Below are 18,027 nucleotides of genomic sequence, written 5' to 3'. Positions count from 1 at the left end.
CCATATGCCATGGATGGCAGCACCACAGGCCATGGATGTTACTATGACCTTCAGGGAATAGGGGCCAGGGATACCAATATGGTCCCTGGTAGCAAACCAGCCTATGGTCCTTAACATGACTTCAGGATTCACATAGAAAGGGACATCTAATCCACATGGTGTTCAGTTGTAACCAGGGGCATGGACAACAATATGATCCTAGGATGGAGCATGATCACAGACACCAATGTGGCCTTTGGCAGCAGCACAGCTCACAGACATCAACATGACTGGTCCCTGCCTGCAGTAAGACCATAATTTCAAACATTTAGTCAGCCCTTTTAAGCTACATTGGGTGTGACTTTCTAGGAATATAGTGTCTAGAATGTAGGGGTGGAGGACACAGTGCCTAGAGATGGGCATGACTTTGGGGAAGAGGCAGAGCAGAGCACACCAGAACAAAACTTAGGAGTTCATGGTACAGAGTAGTTTGGGTAAAGGTGACAAGGAGCAGAGGACACACTGTTTGCCATATTATTCATTGTGGAAGACTGGCAGGGAGCATAGAGTGGGCAGGGCCAATAGAGATAGGGTGAATGTACCAAAAGAAAACAAACCCTTCCAGAAACATAGACAGGCTTGTCCAACAAGGAACAAGGTGGAACTTGCCAGCCAGCTATAAGTACTGCCAGGGGATTGGCCCAGCTCAGTCTCTCACCATGCTTGCTATTGCAGGTTGCCTGGTGGCTAACATCTTCTCAGCAATCCATCTCTGGACTCTACTGCTGGCTGCTCTCACCTTGCTGCTCCTGAATGACTACCTCAAAAACAGGCACCCCAAAAACTACCCTCCTGGACCAAGGCGTCTGCCTTTTGTGGGCAACTTGTTTCAGTTTGATTTAGACTTGTCACATCTGCATTTGGGGATCCAGCCGGTAAGAAATGGAGACAGAGTCTGGTTGTGTCATTACCTGATCCAGAGCTGTTGAAACAGGGGCAGGAGGATACGGCTGGAGGCTGATACTGCCTACCTGCTCAACTCTCCGGTAGAGCTACTTCCTAATCTGGGTCACAAGAAAGATGGACATAATATCAAATGCTAAAATGTTGATTTTATTATCTTTCCATAAACAATTTATAGTGTTACTCCATTATGGTCTAACAACACTCTATGCATGATCTCAATTGTTTTAAGTATTTTAAACTTGATACCTGAGCTGATAGTTCATCATGATAAATAAGTTCTTTTGCTCTAACTTAAGTTTAAGCAAGCGGTCATCTGCTTAGTATGTTAAACACTCTAGCAAGAAACACACACACACACACACACACAAAAACTCTTCTCTTTATCAGACTTTTCTATAATATGATATTCTCTCATTGATACTTGTTTATAATACAGCCTCAATGGCTGCTTCTCTACTAATTTATTGACTACAGAGTAAGTTACATGGAAGTCTCCAGCTCCACTGGGAGTTTAGCTGTTTGTCTCAGCTTTCTCTCCTACCCTCCTTGTGTGTGTGTGTGTGTGTGTGTGTGTGTGTGTGTGTGTGTGTGAGTTTGTGTGTGTGTGTCTGTGTGTGTGTGAGTTTGTGTGTGTGTGAGTCTGTGTGTGTGTGTCTGTGTGTTTGTGTGTGTGCATGTGTGTGTGTGTGTGTGTGTGTGTAAGATCGATAGGTATTTTTGTGCAATAACCAACTTTCTTTATTATATAGTTTTTTAACTATAGGAATTTCCTGTTCCCTGTGCCTCAACAGAGTATGCTTTGGCCACATTTATAATTATCATTCCTACTTGCTTGTCCATTATTTATTATTCCTATCTCTTACAATTAGCTGGGAAGAATACATCATTTATTGATACATAAGAAATTTTACTCCTTAATTGTATTTTATTTCTTAATTAATTAATTAATTTTTTACACTCTGTATTTTATTCTTTCCCATTCTCATCCACCCTGCATCTGTCCCACATCCTATACCTCCTCCACATTTCCCATCTCCACATGGATGTCCCCAGTCCTCACCCCACCTGACCTCTAAACACCCTGGGGCTTCCACTCTGTTGAGGGTTATATGCATCATCTCTGAATGAACACAGGCCCAGGAGACCTCTGCTGTATGCATGTTAGGGGCCTCATCTCAGCTGGTAGTGCAGTGTTTGAGACCTCACCAGTTTAGTTGAGACTGCTAGCATTCCTACAGGATTGCCCTTCTTCTCAGCTTTTTTCAGCCTTCCCTAATTCAACAACAGGTATCAGCTGGTTCTGTCAATTGGTTGGGTACAAATATCAGCATCTGACTCTTTCAACTGATTTATGAGTCTTCTGGGGTCTAGTCATGCTAGGTCCCTTTTGGTGAGCACTCCATATCCTAAGTAATAGTGTCAGGACTTGGGACTTCCCCTTGAGCTGGATCCCACGTTGGGCCTGTTGCTAGAACTTTTTTTTTCCTCAGGCTCTTCTCCATTTTGATCCCTGTAATTCTTTCAGACAGGAACAATTATGGGTCAGAGTCGTGACTGTGGGATGGCCAGTACCTCATTTGATGCCCTGTCTTCATGCTGGAGTTGGGCTCTACAAGGTCCCTCTCCTTACTGTCAGGCATTTCACCTATGGCCCCTCCCTTGGAGTCCTGAGAGTCTCTCACATGCCAGGTCTATGGTGCATTCTGGAGGGTGCCCCACAATCTCTTATGTCCTGAAGCTGTTTGTTTCCATTCTTTCTGTTGCCCTTCAGGGCTTCAGTCATTTTCTCTCACCCAATACCAGATCAGATTCCCCCTCTCCATTCCACTCCTTCCTTCCCCTCTGACCCCACCCTTCACTTTTACTCCCAGCTCCCTCCCTCCTTCCCCACATGTGATTGCTTAGTTCTCCCTCCCAGGTGGGACTGAGGTGTCCTCACTTGGGCACTTCAGCTTGTTGACCTTTTTGAATTCTGTAGACTGTATTTCTTGGCTAACATCCACTTATTAGTGAGTTCATACCATGCATGTCCTTTTGGGTCTGAGTGGCCTTACTCAGGATGATACTATCTAATTCCATCCATTTGCCTGAAAAACTCAGAATGCCCTCATTCCTAATAGCTGTGCAGTATTCCATTACATAAATGAATCACATTTTCCGTATCTATTATTCTGTCATGGGACATCTGGGCATTTTCCTGCTTCTGACTATCACAAATAATGTGGATATAAACATAGTAGATCATGTTCCCCTGTGGCATGGCGGTGTGTCTTGTGGGTATATTCCCAAGTGTGGTATAGCTGGGGCTTCAGGTAGATCTATTTCCAATTTTCTGAAGAACCTCCAGACTGATTTCCGTAGTGGTTGTACTAGTTTTCAATCCCACCAGCAAACGAGGAGTGTTCCTCTTTATCCATATCCTCTCCAACACGTGCTGTCACCTGAGGTTTTGATCTTATCAATTCTGATTGGTGTAAGGTGAAATCTCAGGATCGTTTTGATGTGCATTTCTCTGATCACTAATGACTGAATTTTTCTTTAGGTACTTCTCAGCCATTTGAGATTCCTCAGTTGTGAAATCTTAGTTTAGTTCTCTACCCCATTTTTTGATTGTGTTTTTTTGGTATTTTGGTGATTAGTTTCTTGAGTTATTTATTTATTTTGGATATTAGACTTCCATCAGACATGGGGTTAGTGAAGATTTTTTTCCCAATCTGTAGGTTGCTGATTTGTCTTAATGACTATGCCCTTTGCCTTGCAGAAGCTTTTCAGTTTCATGAGGTCCTATTTATCAATTCTTGAACTTAGAGCATGAGCCATTGGTGTTCAGTTTAGGCAATTTGCTCCTGTGCTAAGTTCAAGGCTCTTTTCCATTTTCTCTTCTAATAGATTCAGTGTATCTCATTTTATGTTGAGGTCCTTGATACACATGTACTTGTGCTTTGTGCAAGGTGACAAATATGGGACTGTTTTCATTTCTCTACTTGCAAACAGCCAGTTACTCTAGCTCCATTTATTGAAGATGCTTTCTTTATTCCATTGTTTACTTCTGGCTTTTTTGTCAAAAATCAAGTGTCCATAAGTGTGTGGTTTTATTTCTGGGTCTTCAATACTATTCCATTGCTAAACATGTCTGTCTTTGTACCAAAACTTTGCAGTTGTTTATCAATATTGCTATGTAGTAAAGCTTGAAGTCAGGAATGGTGATTCCCCCTGAAGTTCTTTTATTGTTAAGGATTGATTTCACTATTCTGGGTTTTTGCCTTTCCAGATGAATTTGAGAATTGCTCTTTCACATCTTTGAAGAATTGTGTTGGGATTTTGATGGAGGATGGCAATTTTTAAAATCTTAATTGTGCCAATCCATGAGTATGGGATATCTCTCTATTTTCTGAGATCTTCCTCAATTCCTTTCTTGGGAGATTTGAAATTATTGTCATACAGGACTTTCAATTGTTTTGGATAAATACTTTATATTATTTGAGGTCATTGTGAAGGGAGTTCTTTCCCTAATTTCTTTTTTTTATTTGATATGTTTTTTATTTACATTTCAAATGATTTCCCCTTTTCTGGCTTCCGATTCCCCGAAAGTTCCATAAGCCCTCTTCCCTCCCCATGTTCCCCCATCCACCCCTTTCCACTTCCCTATTCTGGTTTTGCCCTATACTGCTACACTGAGTCTTTCCAGAACCAGGGGCCACTCCTCCGTTCTTCTTGGACATCATTTGATGTGTGGATTAGGTTTTGGGTATTCCAATTTTCTAGGCTAATATCCACTTGTTAGTGAGTGCATACCTTGATTGATCTCTTGAGACTGGGTTACCTCACTTAATATGATGTTCTCCAACTCTATCCATTTGTCAAAGAATTTCATGAATTCATTGTTGCTAATGGCTGAATAGTACTCCATTGTGTATATATACCACATTTTTTGTATCCATTCCTCCACTGAGGGATACCTGGGTTCTTTCCAGCTTCTGCCTATTATAAATAGGGCTGCTATGAACATAGTGGAGCACGTATACTTATTACATGCTGGTGAATCCTCTGGGTATATGCCCAGGAGTGGTATAGCAGTATCCTCCGGAAGTGATGTGCGGAGTTTTCTGAGGAACCGCCAGACTGATTTCCAGAGTGGTTGTACCAATTTGCAACCCCACCAACAGTGGAGGAGTGTTCCTCTTTCTCCATATCCTCGCCAACACCTCCTGTCTCCTGAGTTTTTAATCTTAGCCATTCTGACTGGTGTAAGGTGAAATCTAAGGGTGGTTTTGATTTGCATTTCCCTAATGACTAATGATGTTGAGCATTTTTTTAAGATGCTTCTCACCCATCCAAAGTTCTTCGGATGAAAATTCTTTGTTTAGCGCTGTACCCCATTTTTAATAGGGTTATTTGGTTTTCTGGGGTCTAACTTCTTGAGTCTTTTGTATATATTGGATATTAGCCCTCTGTCGGATGTAGGGTTGGTGAAGAGCTTTTCACAATTAGTTGGTTGCCGATTTGTCCTTTTGGTGGTGGGTGTCCTTTGCCTTACATAAACTTTGTAATTTTCTGAGCTCCCATTTCTCAATTCTTGATCTTAGAGCATAAGTTATTGGTGTTCTGTTCAGGAACATTCCCCCTGTACCGATGTCCTCAAGGGTCTTCCCCAGTTTCTTTTCTATTAGCTTCAGAGTGTCTGGCTTTATGTGGACGCCCTTGATCCATTTGGAGTTGAACTTAGTACAAGGAGATAAGGATGTATCAATTCATATTCTTCTGCATGCTGACCTCCAGTTGAACCAGCACCATTTGTTGAAAAGACTATCTTTTTTTCCATTGGATGTTTTCAGCCCCTTTGTCGAAGATCAAGTGGCCATAGCTGTGTAGGTTCGTGTCTGGACTTTAAATCCTATTCCACTGATCTGACTGCCTGTCACTGTACAAATACCATGCAGGGTTTTTTTTTAACACTATTGCTCTGTAGTATTGCTTAAGGTCAGGAATACTGACTCCCCCAGAATTTCGTTTGTTGTTGAGCAGAGTTTTAGCTATTCTGGGTTTTTTGTTATTCCAGATGAATTTGAGAATTGCTCTTTCTAACTCTATGAAGAACTGAGTTGAGATTTCAATGGGTATTGCATTGAATCTGTATATTGCTTTTGGCAAAATGGCAATTTTAACTATATTAATCCTGACAATCCATGAGCATGGGAGATTTTTCCATTTTCTGAGGTCTTCTTCAATTTCCTTCTTCAGAGTCTTGAAGTTCTTGTCATACAGATCTTTCACTTGTTTGGTCAGAGTCACACCAAGGTACTTTATACTGTTGGTGGCTATTGTGAAGGGGGTCATTTCCTTAACTTCTTTCTCAGCCTGCTTATCCTTTGACTATAGGAAGGCTACTGGATGGCTTGAGTTGATTTTATAACCTGCAACTTTGCTGAAGTTGTTTATCAGCTGTAGGAGTTCTCCAGTGGAGTTTTATTTTGGTCACATAGGTAGACTATCATATCATCTGCAAATAATGATAGTTTGATTTCTTCCTTTCCAGTTTATATCCCTTTGACCTCCTTATGTTGTCTAATTGCCTGAGCTAGTGCCTCAAGTACAATATTGAAAAGATAAGGAGAGGGTGGCAGCCTTGTCTAGTCCCTGATTTGGATTGCTTCAAGTTTCTTTCCATTTAGTTTGATGTTGGCTACCGGTTTGCTGTATATTGCTTTTACTATGTTTAGGTATGGGCCTTGAATTCCTGTTCTTTCCAAGACTTTAAATATGAAAGGATGCTGAATTTTATCAAATGCTTTTTCAGCATCCAATGAAACAACCATGTGGTTTTTTTCTTTGAGTTTGTTTATGTAGTGGATTGCATTGATGGATTTCCGTATATTGAACCATCCCTGCATCCCTGGGATAAAGCCTACTTGATCATGGTGGATGATTTTTTTATGTGTTCTTGGATTTGGTTGGCAAGAATTTTATTGAGTATTTTTGCATTGATGTTCATAAGGGAAATTGGTCTGAAGTTCTCTTTCTTTTTTGGATCTTTGTGTGCTTTTGGTATCAGCGTAATTGTGGCTTCGTAGAAGGAGTTGGGTAGTGCTCCTTCCATTTCTATTTAGTGGAATAGTTTAAAGAGTATTGATGTTAGTTCTTCTTTGAAGGTCTGATAGAATTCTGCACTGAAACCATCTGGTCCTGTGCTTATTTTTTTGGTTGGAAGACTTTCTATGACCCCTTCTATTTCTTTAGGGGTTATGGGACTGTTTAGATGATCTACTTGGTCCTGATTTAATTTTGGTATTTGGTTATCTGTCTAGGAAATTGTCCATTTCCTCCAGATTCTCCAACTGTGTTGAGTATAGACTTTTGTAGCAAGGTCTGATGATTTTTTGAATTTCCTTTGTTTCTGTTGTTATATCCAAACATGTTCATTTCTAATTTTGTTAATTGGGATACTTTCTCTGTGCCCTTTGGTCAATCAGAATAAGGGTTTATCTATCTTGTTGATTTTCTCAAAGAACCAACTCCTGGATTCATTGATTCTTTGTATGGTTCTCTTTGTTTCCACTTGATTGATATCAGCCCTGAGTTTGATTATTTCCTGTCTTCTCTCCTCTTGGCTGAATTAGTTTCTTTTTGTTCCAGAGCTTTCATGTGTGCCATTAAGCTGTTAGTGTATGCTCTCTCCTGTTTCTTTTTGGAGGCACTCAGGGCTATGAGTTTTCCTCTTAGCATTGCTTTCATTGTGTCCCATAGATTTGGGTATGTTGTGTCTTCATTTTCATTATGTTCTAAAAAGTCTTTAATTTCTTTCTTTATTTCTTCCTTGACCAAGGTATCATTGAGTAGAATATTGTTCAGTTTCCATGTGTATGTGGGTTTTCTGTTGTTTTTGTTCCTATTGAAGACCACTCTTATTCCATAGTGATCTGATAGGAGGCATGGGATTAGTTCCATCTTCTTATATTTGTTGAGGTCTGTTTTGTGACGAATTATATGGTCGATTTTGGAGAAGGTACTATGAGGTGCTGAGAAAAAGGTATATTCTTTTGCTTTAGGGTGAAATGTTCAATAAATATCAATTAAATCCAATTGCTCCAAAGCTTCAATTAGTTTTACTTTGTCCCTTTTTCGTTTCTCTTTTCCTGATCGGTCCATTAAGGAGAGTGGAGTGTTGAAGTCACCCACAATTATTGTGTTAGGTGCAATGTGTGCTTTGAGCTTTAGTAAAGTTTCTTTTATGAATGAGGTTGCCCTTGCATTTCGTGTATAGATGTTCAGAATTGAGAGTTCTTCTTGGTGGAATTTTCCTTTGACCAGCAAGAAGTGTCCTTCCGTGTCTCTTTTGATGACTTTAGGTTGAAAGTCAATTTTATCTGACATTAGAATGGCTACTCTGGTTTCCTGAGACCATTGGCTTGTAAAATTATCTTCCAGCCTTTTACTCTAAGGTAGTTTTTGTCATTAACACTGAGGTGTGTTTCCTGTATGCAGCAAAATGTAGGGTCATTTTTTGCTTATCCAGTCTGTTTTTATGTCTTTTTATTTGAGAATTGAGTCCATTGATGTTAGAGATATTAAGGAATAGTGATTATTACTTCCTATCATTTTTGATGTTATTTTTATATTTGAGTGGTTATCTTCTTTTGGGTTTGATGAAAGAAGGTTACTATCTTGCTTTTTCCAGGGTATATTTTCCCTCCTTGTATTGGAGTTTTTCTCCTGTTATTCTTTGTAGGGCTGGGTTTGTAGAATACAAGAGATAAAAGAAAGAATCTCAGATGCAGAAGATACCATAGAAACCATTGACTCAATAGTCAAAGAAAATGCAAAATGCAAAAAGTTTGTAACCCAGAACATCCAGGAAATCCAGGACACAATGAGAAGATCAAACCTAAGAATTATAGATATAGATGAGAGTCAAGATTTACAACTGAAAGGGCTAGCAAATATCTTCAACAAAATTATTGAAGAAAACTTCCCTAACCTAAAGAGAGAGATGCCCAAGAATATACAAGAAGCCTACAGAACTCCAAACAGACTGGACCAGAGCAGAAATACTTCCTGTCACATAATAATCAAAACTTAAAATGTACTAAACAAAGAAAGAATATTGAAGGCAGTAAGAGAAAAAGGCCAAGTAACATATAAAGGAAGACTTATCAGAATTGCACCATACTTTTCACCAGAGACCATGAAAGCTAGAAGATCCTGGGCGGATCTCATGCAGACTCTAAAAGAACACAAATGCCAGCCAAGACTACTATACCCAGCAAAACTCTCAATCACCATAGATATAGAAACCAAGATATTCCATGACAAAACCAAATTTACACAATATGTTTCCTAATTTCTTTCAAAGCCTGTTTATCATTTGTACAAAGGAAGGCTACTGATTTTTTTTTTTTTGAGTTAATTTTATATCTGGCTACTTTGCTAAAGTTGATTTTCAGCTGAAGAAGTTCTCTGGAAAATTTTTGGGGTCACTTATATACACTATCATCTGAAAATAGTGATACCTTTATTTCTTCTTTGCCAATTTGTAGCCCCTTGATCTCTTTTTGTTGTCTTATCATTCTAGATAGGACTTTGAGTACTATATTGAATTGATATGGGGAGTGGACATCATTGTCTTGTCTGAGATTTCAATGGGATTTCTTCAAGTATGTCTCCATTTAATTTGATATTGATTGCTGTATATTGCTTTTCTTATGTTTAGGTATGGGCCTTGAATTCCTGATCTCCCCAATACTTTTAACATGAAGGCGTTTTGGATTTTGTCAAATGCTTTTTCTGCATCCAAGGAGATGTTCATGTTCATGTGATTCTTTTCTTTGAGTTTTTTAATATAATGGATTATGTTAATGTATTTTTGTATATTAAACCACCCTTGGATTCATGTAATGAAGCCTACTTTATCTGGTCAATAATGATTTTAATCTGTTCTTAGATTCAGTTTTCAAAAATTTTATTCAGTACTTTTGCATCTATATTCTTGTAGGCCAGGAACATGTATAAATTTTAATTTCCCAAATTCTGCATAGTGAGTTACATCCATTTGCCCAATTTGATTGGGCATAAGGCCACGTGGATTAACCCCTAAGTGGGGCACTGGTGCTAAAGTGAGACAATTAGGGCATTGTTTTTACAATCATTCTTGCTTGCTCCTTTGTGATCTTATGACGGAGTCTCAATGTATGGCTAGAAAGATGAAATTTATGATGATCACGTCTTGCCAATTCTATAGGTGTAAGAGCCAAAGATTGCTGTAAATCTTTAAAACATAAAAGCAAGGTCTGAGGATTTTTTCCTGCAATTAGAAAATCATCTGTGAAATGGATAAAGTAAATATCTGGCCATTTTTGTCTTACAGGCTGAATGGCCTGTGCTACAAAATTCTGGCATAAAGCCGGGCTGTTAGCCATGCCCTGAGGAAGAACTGTCCATTGGTATCTTTTCATAGGTTCTATGAAGTTAATAGAAGGAACGCTGAACGCGAATCTTTTGCAATCCTCAGGATGCAATGGAATAGTAAAGAAACAATCTTTTAAATCTATGACTATTTTATGAAATCCTTTAGGAATAGCCACGGGGGATGGAAGACCAGCTTGTAAAGTTCCCATGGGCAACATAGTTTCATTAAACTTTCTTAAATCCTGTAACAATCTCCATTTGCCAGATTTTTTTTAATAACAAATATTGGCGTGTTCCATGGAGATAGAGACTCTTTTAAATGTCCCGCCTTCAATTGTTCCTGCCCTAGCAACGAGGCGGCTTCCATTTTTTCTTTAGATAAAGACCACTGATCAACCCACACAGGATTATCACTAAGCCATTGAATTTTATCGGTGTGGGATGCAGGCAAGATAGTGGCCATTACTGAAAATGCCCCAGACTTCTAGAGTTAGGGTTTGGCTGGGGGCTTTTAAACTTTCTAGTGCCTTGCCCTTCTTTCCCAAGCCCCTGAGCAGGCAAGGATTCTTGCTCTGTCTTTTGCTTAGAGGCGATTTCATTAGGGCTACACATAATCAGATTCATTTGAGACAGAAGGTGTCTACCCCAAAGGGTAGTAGGCAAATTTTGCATAACATAAGGCCGGATTTGCCCTGAATTTCCCTCTTTATCTTTCCAAGTTAGAAGTCTCGTGCTCTGTTTTGGATTATTAGCATATCTGATGCCTTGGAGATGCGTAAGTGTCTCCGTCAATGGCCAGCTACACGGCCAATCTTGTCCTTTAATAATTGTTACATCGGCTCCCGTATTTATTAATCCTTCAAAACTCTTTCCTTCAATAGTCAATATAAGGTTAGGTCTTTTATTGGTGATAGATTGAACCCAATACACTCCGGAGGAGCCAAAGCCCTCTTTTCCTCTTTTATCTTTGATGAATTTGGAAGGCAGTGGATGTAAAGGAACCAAGACAAGCTGAGCAATTCTTTGGTTAGCAGGTATAGTTATGACACCATGAGGGGAAGCAGCCATAATTTTTATTTCTCCCTCATAGTCACTGTCTATGACACCTGGATAAATCTGCAGTCCCTTCACAGTAGAACTGCTTCATCCTAGCAGTAATCCCCAAGTTCCTTCAGGTAATGGTCCAAAAACTCCTGTAGGCAGGATTTGGACACCCATTTCTGGGGTTAATACAGCATGGAATATACTGCAGAGGTCCAATCCAGCGCTCCCTGGTGTTGCTCTGGCGAGCTCGAAGATAGATTTTCTTGGCTCGGCAGCAGCTGTGTTGCCCCATAGACTGTCTGTCCTGGATGAATCGGGGCCTGGGGCTGGCCCCTCCTCCCGTTTCCCGACACGGGTCTGCCTTGAATATTAGTTTTGGACTTGCATCCCTTAACCCAATGATTTCCTTTTCTACACTTAGGACATGTTCCTGGTGAACAACCTGATTGCCCGTTTATAGTACCCCTGTTATCAGGGCAATCACTTTTAAAATGACCCAGACTGCCACATTTAAAACACCTTTTATTTCCTCGTCTCTGCGAAAGTATTCCCTGGAACGTGGTTCCCTGCAACGCTGCAGCCATTGCTAGACCCTGATTATACGAGGGGCCAATTTCAGAACAGAGACGAATATAACCAGCTAAGTCTGTCTTCCCCATGAGATTCAGCTGTTCTCTTTTTTGGAATGAGCTGTCTTTTTTACAATTAGCTCATTTAATCTGTCTCTGCGTTTTTGTAACTTAGGGTGGGAAGTCAAAACCCTTTCCCTTTCGCCAGAAGCAGCCCTAGAATGCTGCGGGGCGCACGTTTCCGCGCGAACTTCCTATCCCGTTTTTCCCTATCACTCTACCCAAGCAGCCACTGTGCCAGGTCAGCACAATTTGCTTGCTAAACCGTATCCCTCTGCACTCACAACAATAGAATAAAATTTTACACTACTGCTAGCATTTGACTTCTATGTTGCTTACCGTGCGGATACCATCTTCTTTCCACTTTTTCTGCGAAGCTTCGCCAGATAGGGTCACCCCAGGAAATTCTCCCGTATCAGGTCTGTCCCACGTTCAGGTGCCAATATGTAGGCCACCAGCGGCCACATACGAACCGGGTTACCTGGAAGAGAATTCTGAGGTTAACGGGAAGGGGGCGAAAGAGAAATGAGTCAAGAGAACAGTTGCCCATAGAGACTGACTTTACTATCATTAAGCCAATATGTATAATCTTAGGAAAAACCACCCTGCCCCCCAAATGGCCGAGAGTTCATAGATCTTCTTATCAGCGGATTTTCGGCTTTAGTCACGCAGTTTTCTGTTGGTCTCCTGGTGGAGCTGTGCTGAGGTGAAATCGGCTGTATTGTTATCTTGAATAGGCCTGAGATAACGCCAGCGCAAGGGTGAAGGTTGCCAGCCAGGAAGGTCACAGCTAAATGCTGTGGGGAGAAGGGACATATTCTTATGGGATGTTGGTCTGAAGTTCTCTTCTTTGGTTGAGTCCATGTGTGGTTTAGGTATCAGAGTAATTGTGGCTTGTGACTTTATAGAACAAGAACAAGTTAGGCAGTGTTCTTCCTCTTTTTATTTTATGGAATATGTTGAGAAAAATTAGATATCAAGTCTTCTTCAAAGGTCTGGTTGAATTATGCACTAAATTCATCTGGCCCTGGGCTTTTTTTTTTTTTTTTTTTTTTTTTTTTTTTTTTTTTTTTTTGGTTGGGAAGTTTTTAATAAATTCTTCTCTTTCCTTGGGCAATATACATCTATTTAGATAGCTTTACCTGCTCTTTATTTAACTTTGATATGTGCTATCTGTCTATATACCATCCATTTCATCTAGATTTTCCAATTTTGTTGAGTACAGGTTTTTATAATAGGATCTGATGATGTTTTGAATTTCCTCCATTTCGGATTTTGTTAATTTGGATACTGCTTCTTCTCCCTTTAGTTAGTTTGGTAAGGCATTGTTCTCTCAAAGAACAAGCTTCTGGTTTTTTTCTTATTCTTTTTGTTGTTTTCTTTGTTTTTATTTGGTTGATTTCAGCCCTGAGTTTGACTATTTCCTGCCTTCTACTCCTCTTGGGTGAGTTTGCTTCTTTTTGTTGCATAGCTCTCCAGACTGCTGTCATTTTGTTAGTGTAAAATCTCTCCAATTTCTTTACTTGGGCACTAAGTGCTATGAACTTTCTTCTTAGGACTGCTTTCATTGTGTCTCATAAATCTGGGTATGATGTGTCAATATTTTTATTACATTCCAGGTAGTCTTTAATTTTTTCTTTATTTCTTCCCTAACCAAGTTATCATTGAATAAACAGTTGTTCAGTTTCCACATGTATCTAAAATTTCTGTAGTTTTTGCTGCTATTGAAGACCAGCCTTAGGCCATGGTGATCAGATATGATGCATGGTATTATTTTAATCTTCTTATATCAGTTGAGGGTTATTTAATGATCTCTCTTAGTTTCACTGTGTGTCAATTTAGTTTCTGTTTCAATAATCTGTCCATTGGTGAGAGTCAGATGTTGAAGACTCCCACTATTATTTTTGGGGTTTCAATGTGTGTTTTGAGTTTTAGTAAAGTTTCTTTTATGAATGTGGGTGCTCTTGCATTTGCTGCACAGATGTTCAGAATTGAGACTTTCTCTTGGTGGATTTTATTCTTGATGAATATGAAGTGTCCTTCATCATGTTTTATATCTTTTGGTTGGACGTCTATTTTATTGATATTATGTTGGCAACTCCTGCTTGTTTCCTGGGAACATTTGTTTGGAACACCTTTTTACATCCTTATACTCTGAGATAGTGTTTGTCTTTGTTATTGAGGTGTGTCTTTTGTATGCAGCAAAGTGCTAGATCTTATTTGTGTATCCAGTATGTTAGCTTATGTCTTTTTATAGGTGAGTTGAGCCCATTAATTCAGAGATATAAAAGAGAGATGACTGTTCGTTCCTGATATATTTGTTTATGTAGGTGGCTTTATGTAATTGTGGTTCTCTCCTTTTAGCTTTGTTGTGAGATGCTTAATATCTTGTCCTTTCTTTGGCACAGTTACCTTCATTGTGTTAGAGTTTTCCTTCTAGGTTCCTCTGTAGGGGTGGGTTGGTAGAGAGATACTGTTTGAATTTGGTTTTGTCCTGAATATTTTGGTTTCTCCATCTATGTTGATTGAGAGCATTGCTGGTTATAGTAGCCTTGGCTGGCATTTGTGTTCTCTTTGAGTCTGCATGACCTCTGACCAGGCTTTTCTAGCTTTCATAGTCTCTGTTGAGAAGTCTGGTGTAAGCTTCCCTTGAAGTTTTTAATATTTTTTCTGTGTTCAGTGCTTCTAGTATTTTGATTATTATGTGACTAGAGGATTTTCTCTTCTCATCCCATTTATTTGATGTTCTATAGGATTCTTGTACCTTTATGGTCATCTCTTTCTTTAGGTTGGGAAAGTTTTCTTCTATAAATTTGTTGAAGACATTTTCAGGTCCTTTGAGCTGGGAATCTTTGTTCTCCTCTATTCCAATTATTCTTAGATTTGGTCTTTTCATTGTGCCTTGAATTTATTGGATGCTTTGGGTTAGGATTTTTATGGTTTTGAATTTTGACAGTTGTGCCAATCACTTCTACAGTATCTTCTATACCTGAGATTCTCTCTTTTATTTCTTGTAGATATCTGTGGTGATACTTACATCTGTAATTCCTGACATCTTTTCTAGGTTTTATATTTCCATGTTTGCCTCCATTTGTGTTTTCTTTAATTATTCTACCTCCACTTTTAGGTCTTGGATCACTTTATTCAATGCCTTCACCTGTTTGCCTGTGTTTACCTATATTTCTTTTAGTGAGTTACTGATATCCTACTTAAATAATTCTATTATTTTCATGAGATAGGATTTTAGAATAGTTTCCTGATTTTCAGGTGTATTGTTTTCAGGATTTGCTGTGGTGGGAGAATTGGGTTCTTATGATTTCCACATATACTGACTTCTGATGCTTATGGTCTTGCACTTGCCTTTCACCATCTGGATATCCCCAGTGTTTGTTTGTCTGGAGTCTGCCTCTTTTGTCAATGGGTTGCTTCAGGTCTCCTGGTAGGTCTGCAGTTCTGGATATAGCAGATCACCTGTGGGGTCTTGCAACTAGGGTCTCTTCACAAGTGCAGAGAAGCTGCTGATCTGTTGTCCTGGCTGAAGTAGATCTCCTGGGAGGTCTTCAGACCGTTGTGTCTTCAGTAAAGCTGTCCAGATGTTGTCCAACTGTTCTGAGTGCAGCTGATTCTCAACTACTCTGAATGCTGTGCATCCTCAATTGCTCTGAGTGCAGCAGGTCCTCTACTGCACTGAAGTTAGTGTGTCTTCAACTGCTCTGAGTGCAGCAGGTCCTCTACTGCACTGAAGTTAGTGTGTCTTCAACTGCTCTGAGTGCAGCAGGTTCTTTAGGAGGATCAGGAGATGGTATCTTCACTGAAGCAGACCATCCAAGACTTTGTTCCAGTAGAAAGGACCTAGTGGAAGATTCTTAAATTTAGTATTGTATTTTTGTATTTCAATTTCTTTCCTCTCCCATTACCCTGTGATTTTTTTCAATCTTGAGCATATTTAAATAGTCATCTTCACTCTTTCTGCAGCTGCTTTGTTTTATGCAATAGGCACATTAATCTGATGAGACTTACTAACACCATTATCTACAGGAACTAAAGTGACTACAGGCATAGAGGATCCCTTTCTCCACTCTGTGGTACAACTGTCTCAGGTGTAGTCTACACACACACACACTGAGAACAACATCAGACACAAACTTGCTCTTAAGTGTCCTCTGCAGCTTGAATTTAAAGGCAGAAATGTATCTCTTTGACCCTTACTCCATCTCCCATAGATCTGTTTTTTTTTGTCCCTTCAAGTTTACAGTTTTCATTCTGACCTCAAGTACTTCCTTTCTCCATTCCTTTAGAAGAGATACAGCAGAAGGAAACATCTTAGCTTTGCCTTCCTCAGGATGATTTTCCCCTCCATGCCCATACTGTCTTTGCCATTATTATTCATTAGCATACACTAGGTTAATGACATGGGTTTCATAAAGCTATTACATAGTAACCTGATTTGCTTTTTGGCCTTTGTAGTTTCCCCAAAATAAGTGGTATATTAGTTATTTTTTCCTCTCAAAACAATTTCTGTTTTTAGATTCTGTATTGATTGTGATGATTTTGCTTTAAAAAAAATCTGCTGTTGAGCTCATCTTGGGATGGTTGTATTTTGCCCCTCAGGAAATTTCTACCATTCAAATATATTCTCATCTACACTGTCTCTTTTCTGGTTTAGCTGACATCTGGATCATGAGGCACAGCTCTAAATCTCTGTGGGTGTGTTGTGTTGAATCACTGGGTTTTTTTTACTTTCTCTGTGCACTTGTGTCCCTGACCCTTGAAACACAGAGCCTATTCTTTTTTCAGAGATTCATTGGGTGGCTGTGACCAAACAATGTCCTTCTCCTATTGCAGATCTTATTCTTATCCACAGAATTCTGTGAAGAAGGGGTGATTTTTAACATTTTCATGGTTGAAAGTCTGAGACTTGAATGATCACAACTGCCTCAAGTGGCCACACTTATTGAATATTAGAGTCTATATGTTTTCATCACTCAAAATCTTCAGAAATATCTCCACTCTCAGCCTACACACTTTATTGATTTTCAATATCTTCTAATACAGGATTCTCAGTCCTGACCACTTTGCAGTCACATATCAAATATCTTTCATAACAGATATTTATGTTGAAATTGATAACAGTAGGAAAATTATAGGTATAATGCAGCAACAAAACAATATTATAGTTGGGAATCCCCACAACATGAGGAACTGTATTACAAGGACACATAAGGAATGTTGAAAACCACTTTGCAAAATCTTAAACAGGGAACATTCTCTTTCCTACACTGATCTTGTACATTTTACCCACAATTCCTGTGCTTACTACAGCAAATGTGTGCAGAAACAGCTTGAATTCTCTGAGTACTGATACTCCTATTTCTCTGATTTCGTTATATACCAGGTTTGAGACATTGCCTTTTTAAAAACATATATGCCCTCATGATTTAGTCTAGGGAAACATTGGTGCTCACTCAGTTCTTAATGGTGAATGCATGAATATAGGTATAAGAAGAAACTTCAATTTTAACTGAATTACAATTTGAAAGAGTGGACATAAGGGGAAACTTACTAGGATACTAAGGTAAATTTTACTCACACAGATATGCAGATACCCCTCCATATTTGTCTCATCATTTACACATGTACATCTCATACATCAGATGTTGTATAGATGGCATTATTCTCTAGACAAACAGACCTTCAATTTGGTAAGAAGTCAATAAAAGCTGTACAAAACCTGTACATAGTTTCCTCAGCCTTTGTCAGGTAATGGGTGCCTGAGTCTCTACCTTTGCTAGACTTTAGAATTCTTCAGGTAGAGACTCCAATAATTTGTTGACTATATTGAATATCCTCATACTTTTTTTAGGAGTATATGATAGTATACTTATAAATTTACACTGACCTATATTATTTATTTTTATAAAGTACATTCTAATTTAATTGAAATTAAATTTAGTTGAGAAGAGGAAAACATTTTCAGAAACATTTCCACAGACAAAGGTGCATCCCT

The 18,027-nt window shown here is 39.1% G+C and overlaps 1 protein-coding gene across 2 annotated transcripts in view; it reads left to right on the top strand.

Moving 5' to 3' along the window:
* Positions 1–698: 698 nt before the first annotated feature.
* LOC127680965 (cytochrome P450 2J4-like) overlaps positions 699–18,027 on the top strand; it is a 58,674-nt gene continuing 41,345 nt past the window's right edge. For both annotated transcript variants that reach the window (XM_052176796.1, XM_052176795.1), the window contains exon 1: positions 699–914. In XM_052176796.1, coding sequence (XP_052032756.1) covers positions 699–914 — 216 coding nt within the window. The remainder of the gene's footprint in view (positions 915–18,027) is intronic.

The sequence above is a fragment of the Apodemus sylvaticus genome, chromosome 3 (genome assembly GCF_947179515.1).
Source record: "Apodemus sylvaticus chromosome 3, mApoSyl1.1, whole genome shotgun sequence".
Lineage (NCBI taxonomy): Eukaryota > Metazoa > Chordata > Mammalia > Rodentia > Muridae > Apodemus > Apodemus sylvaticus.
This window is presented reverse-complemented; position numbering and strand designations above follow the sequence as displayed.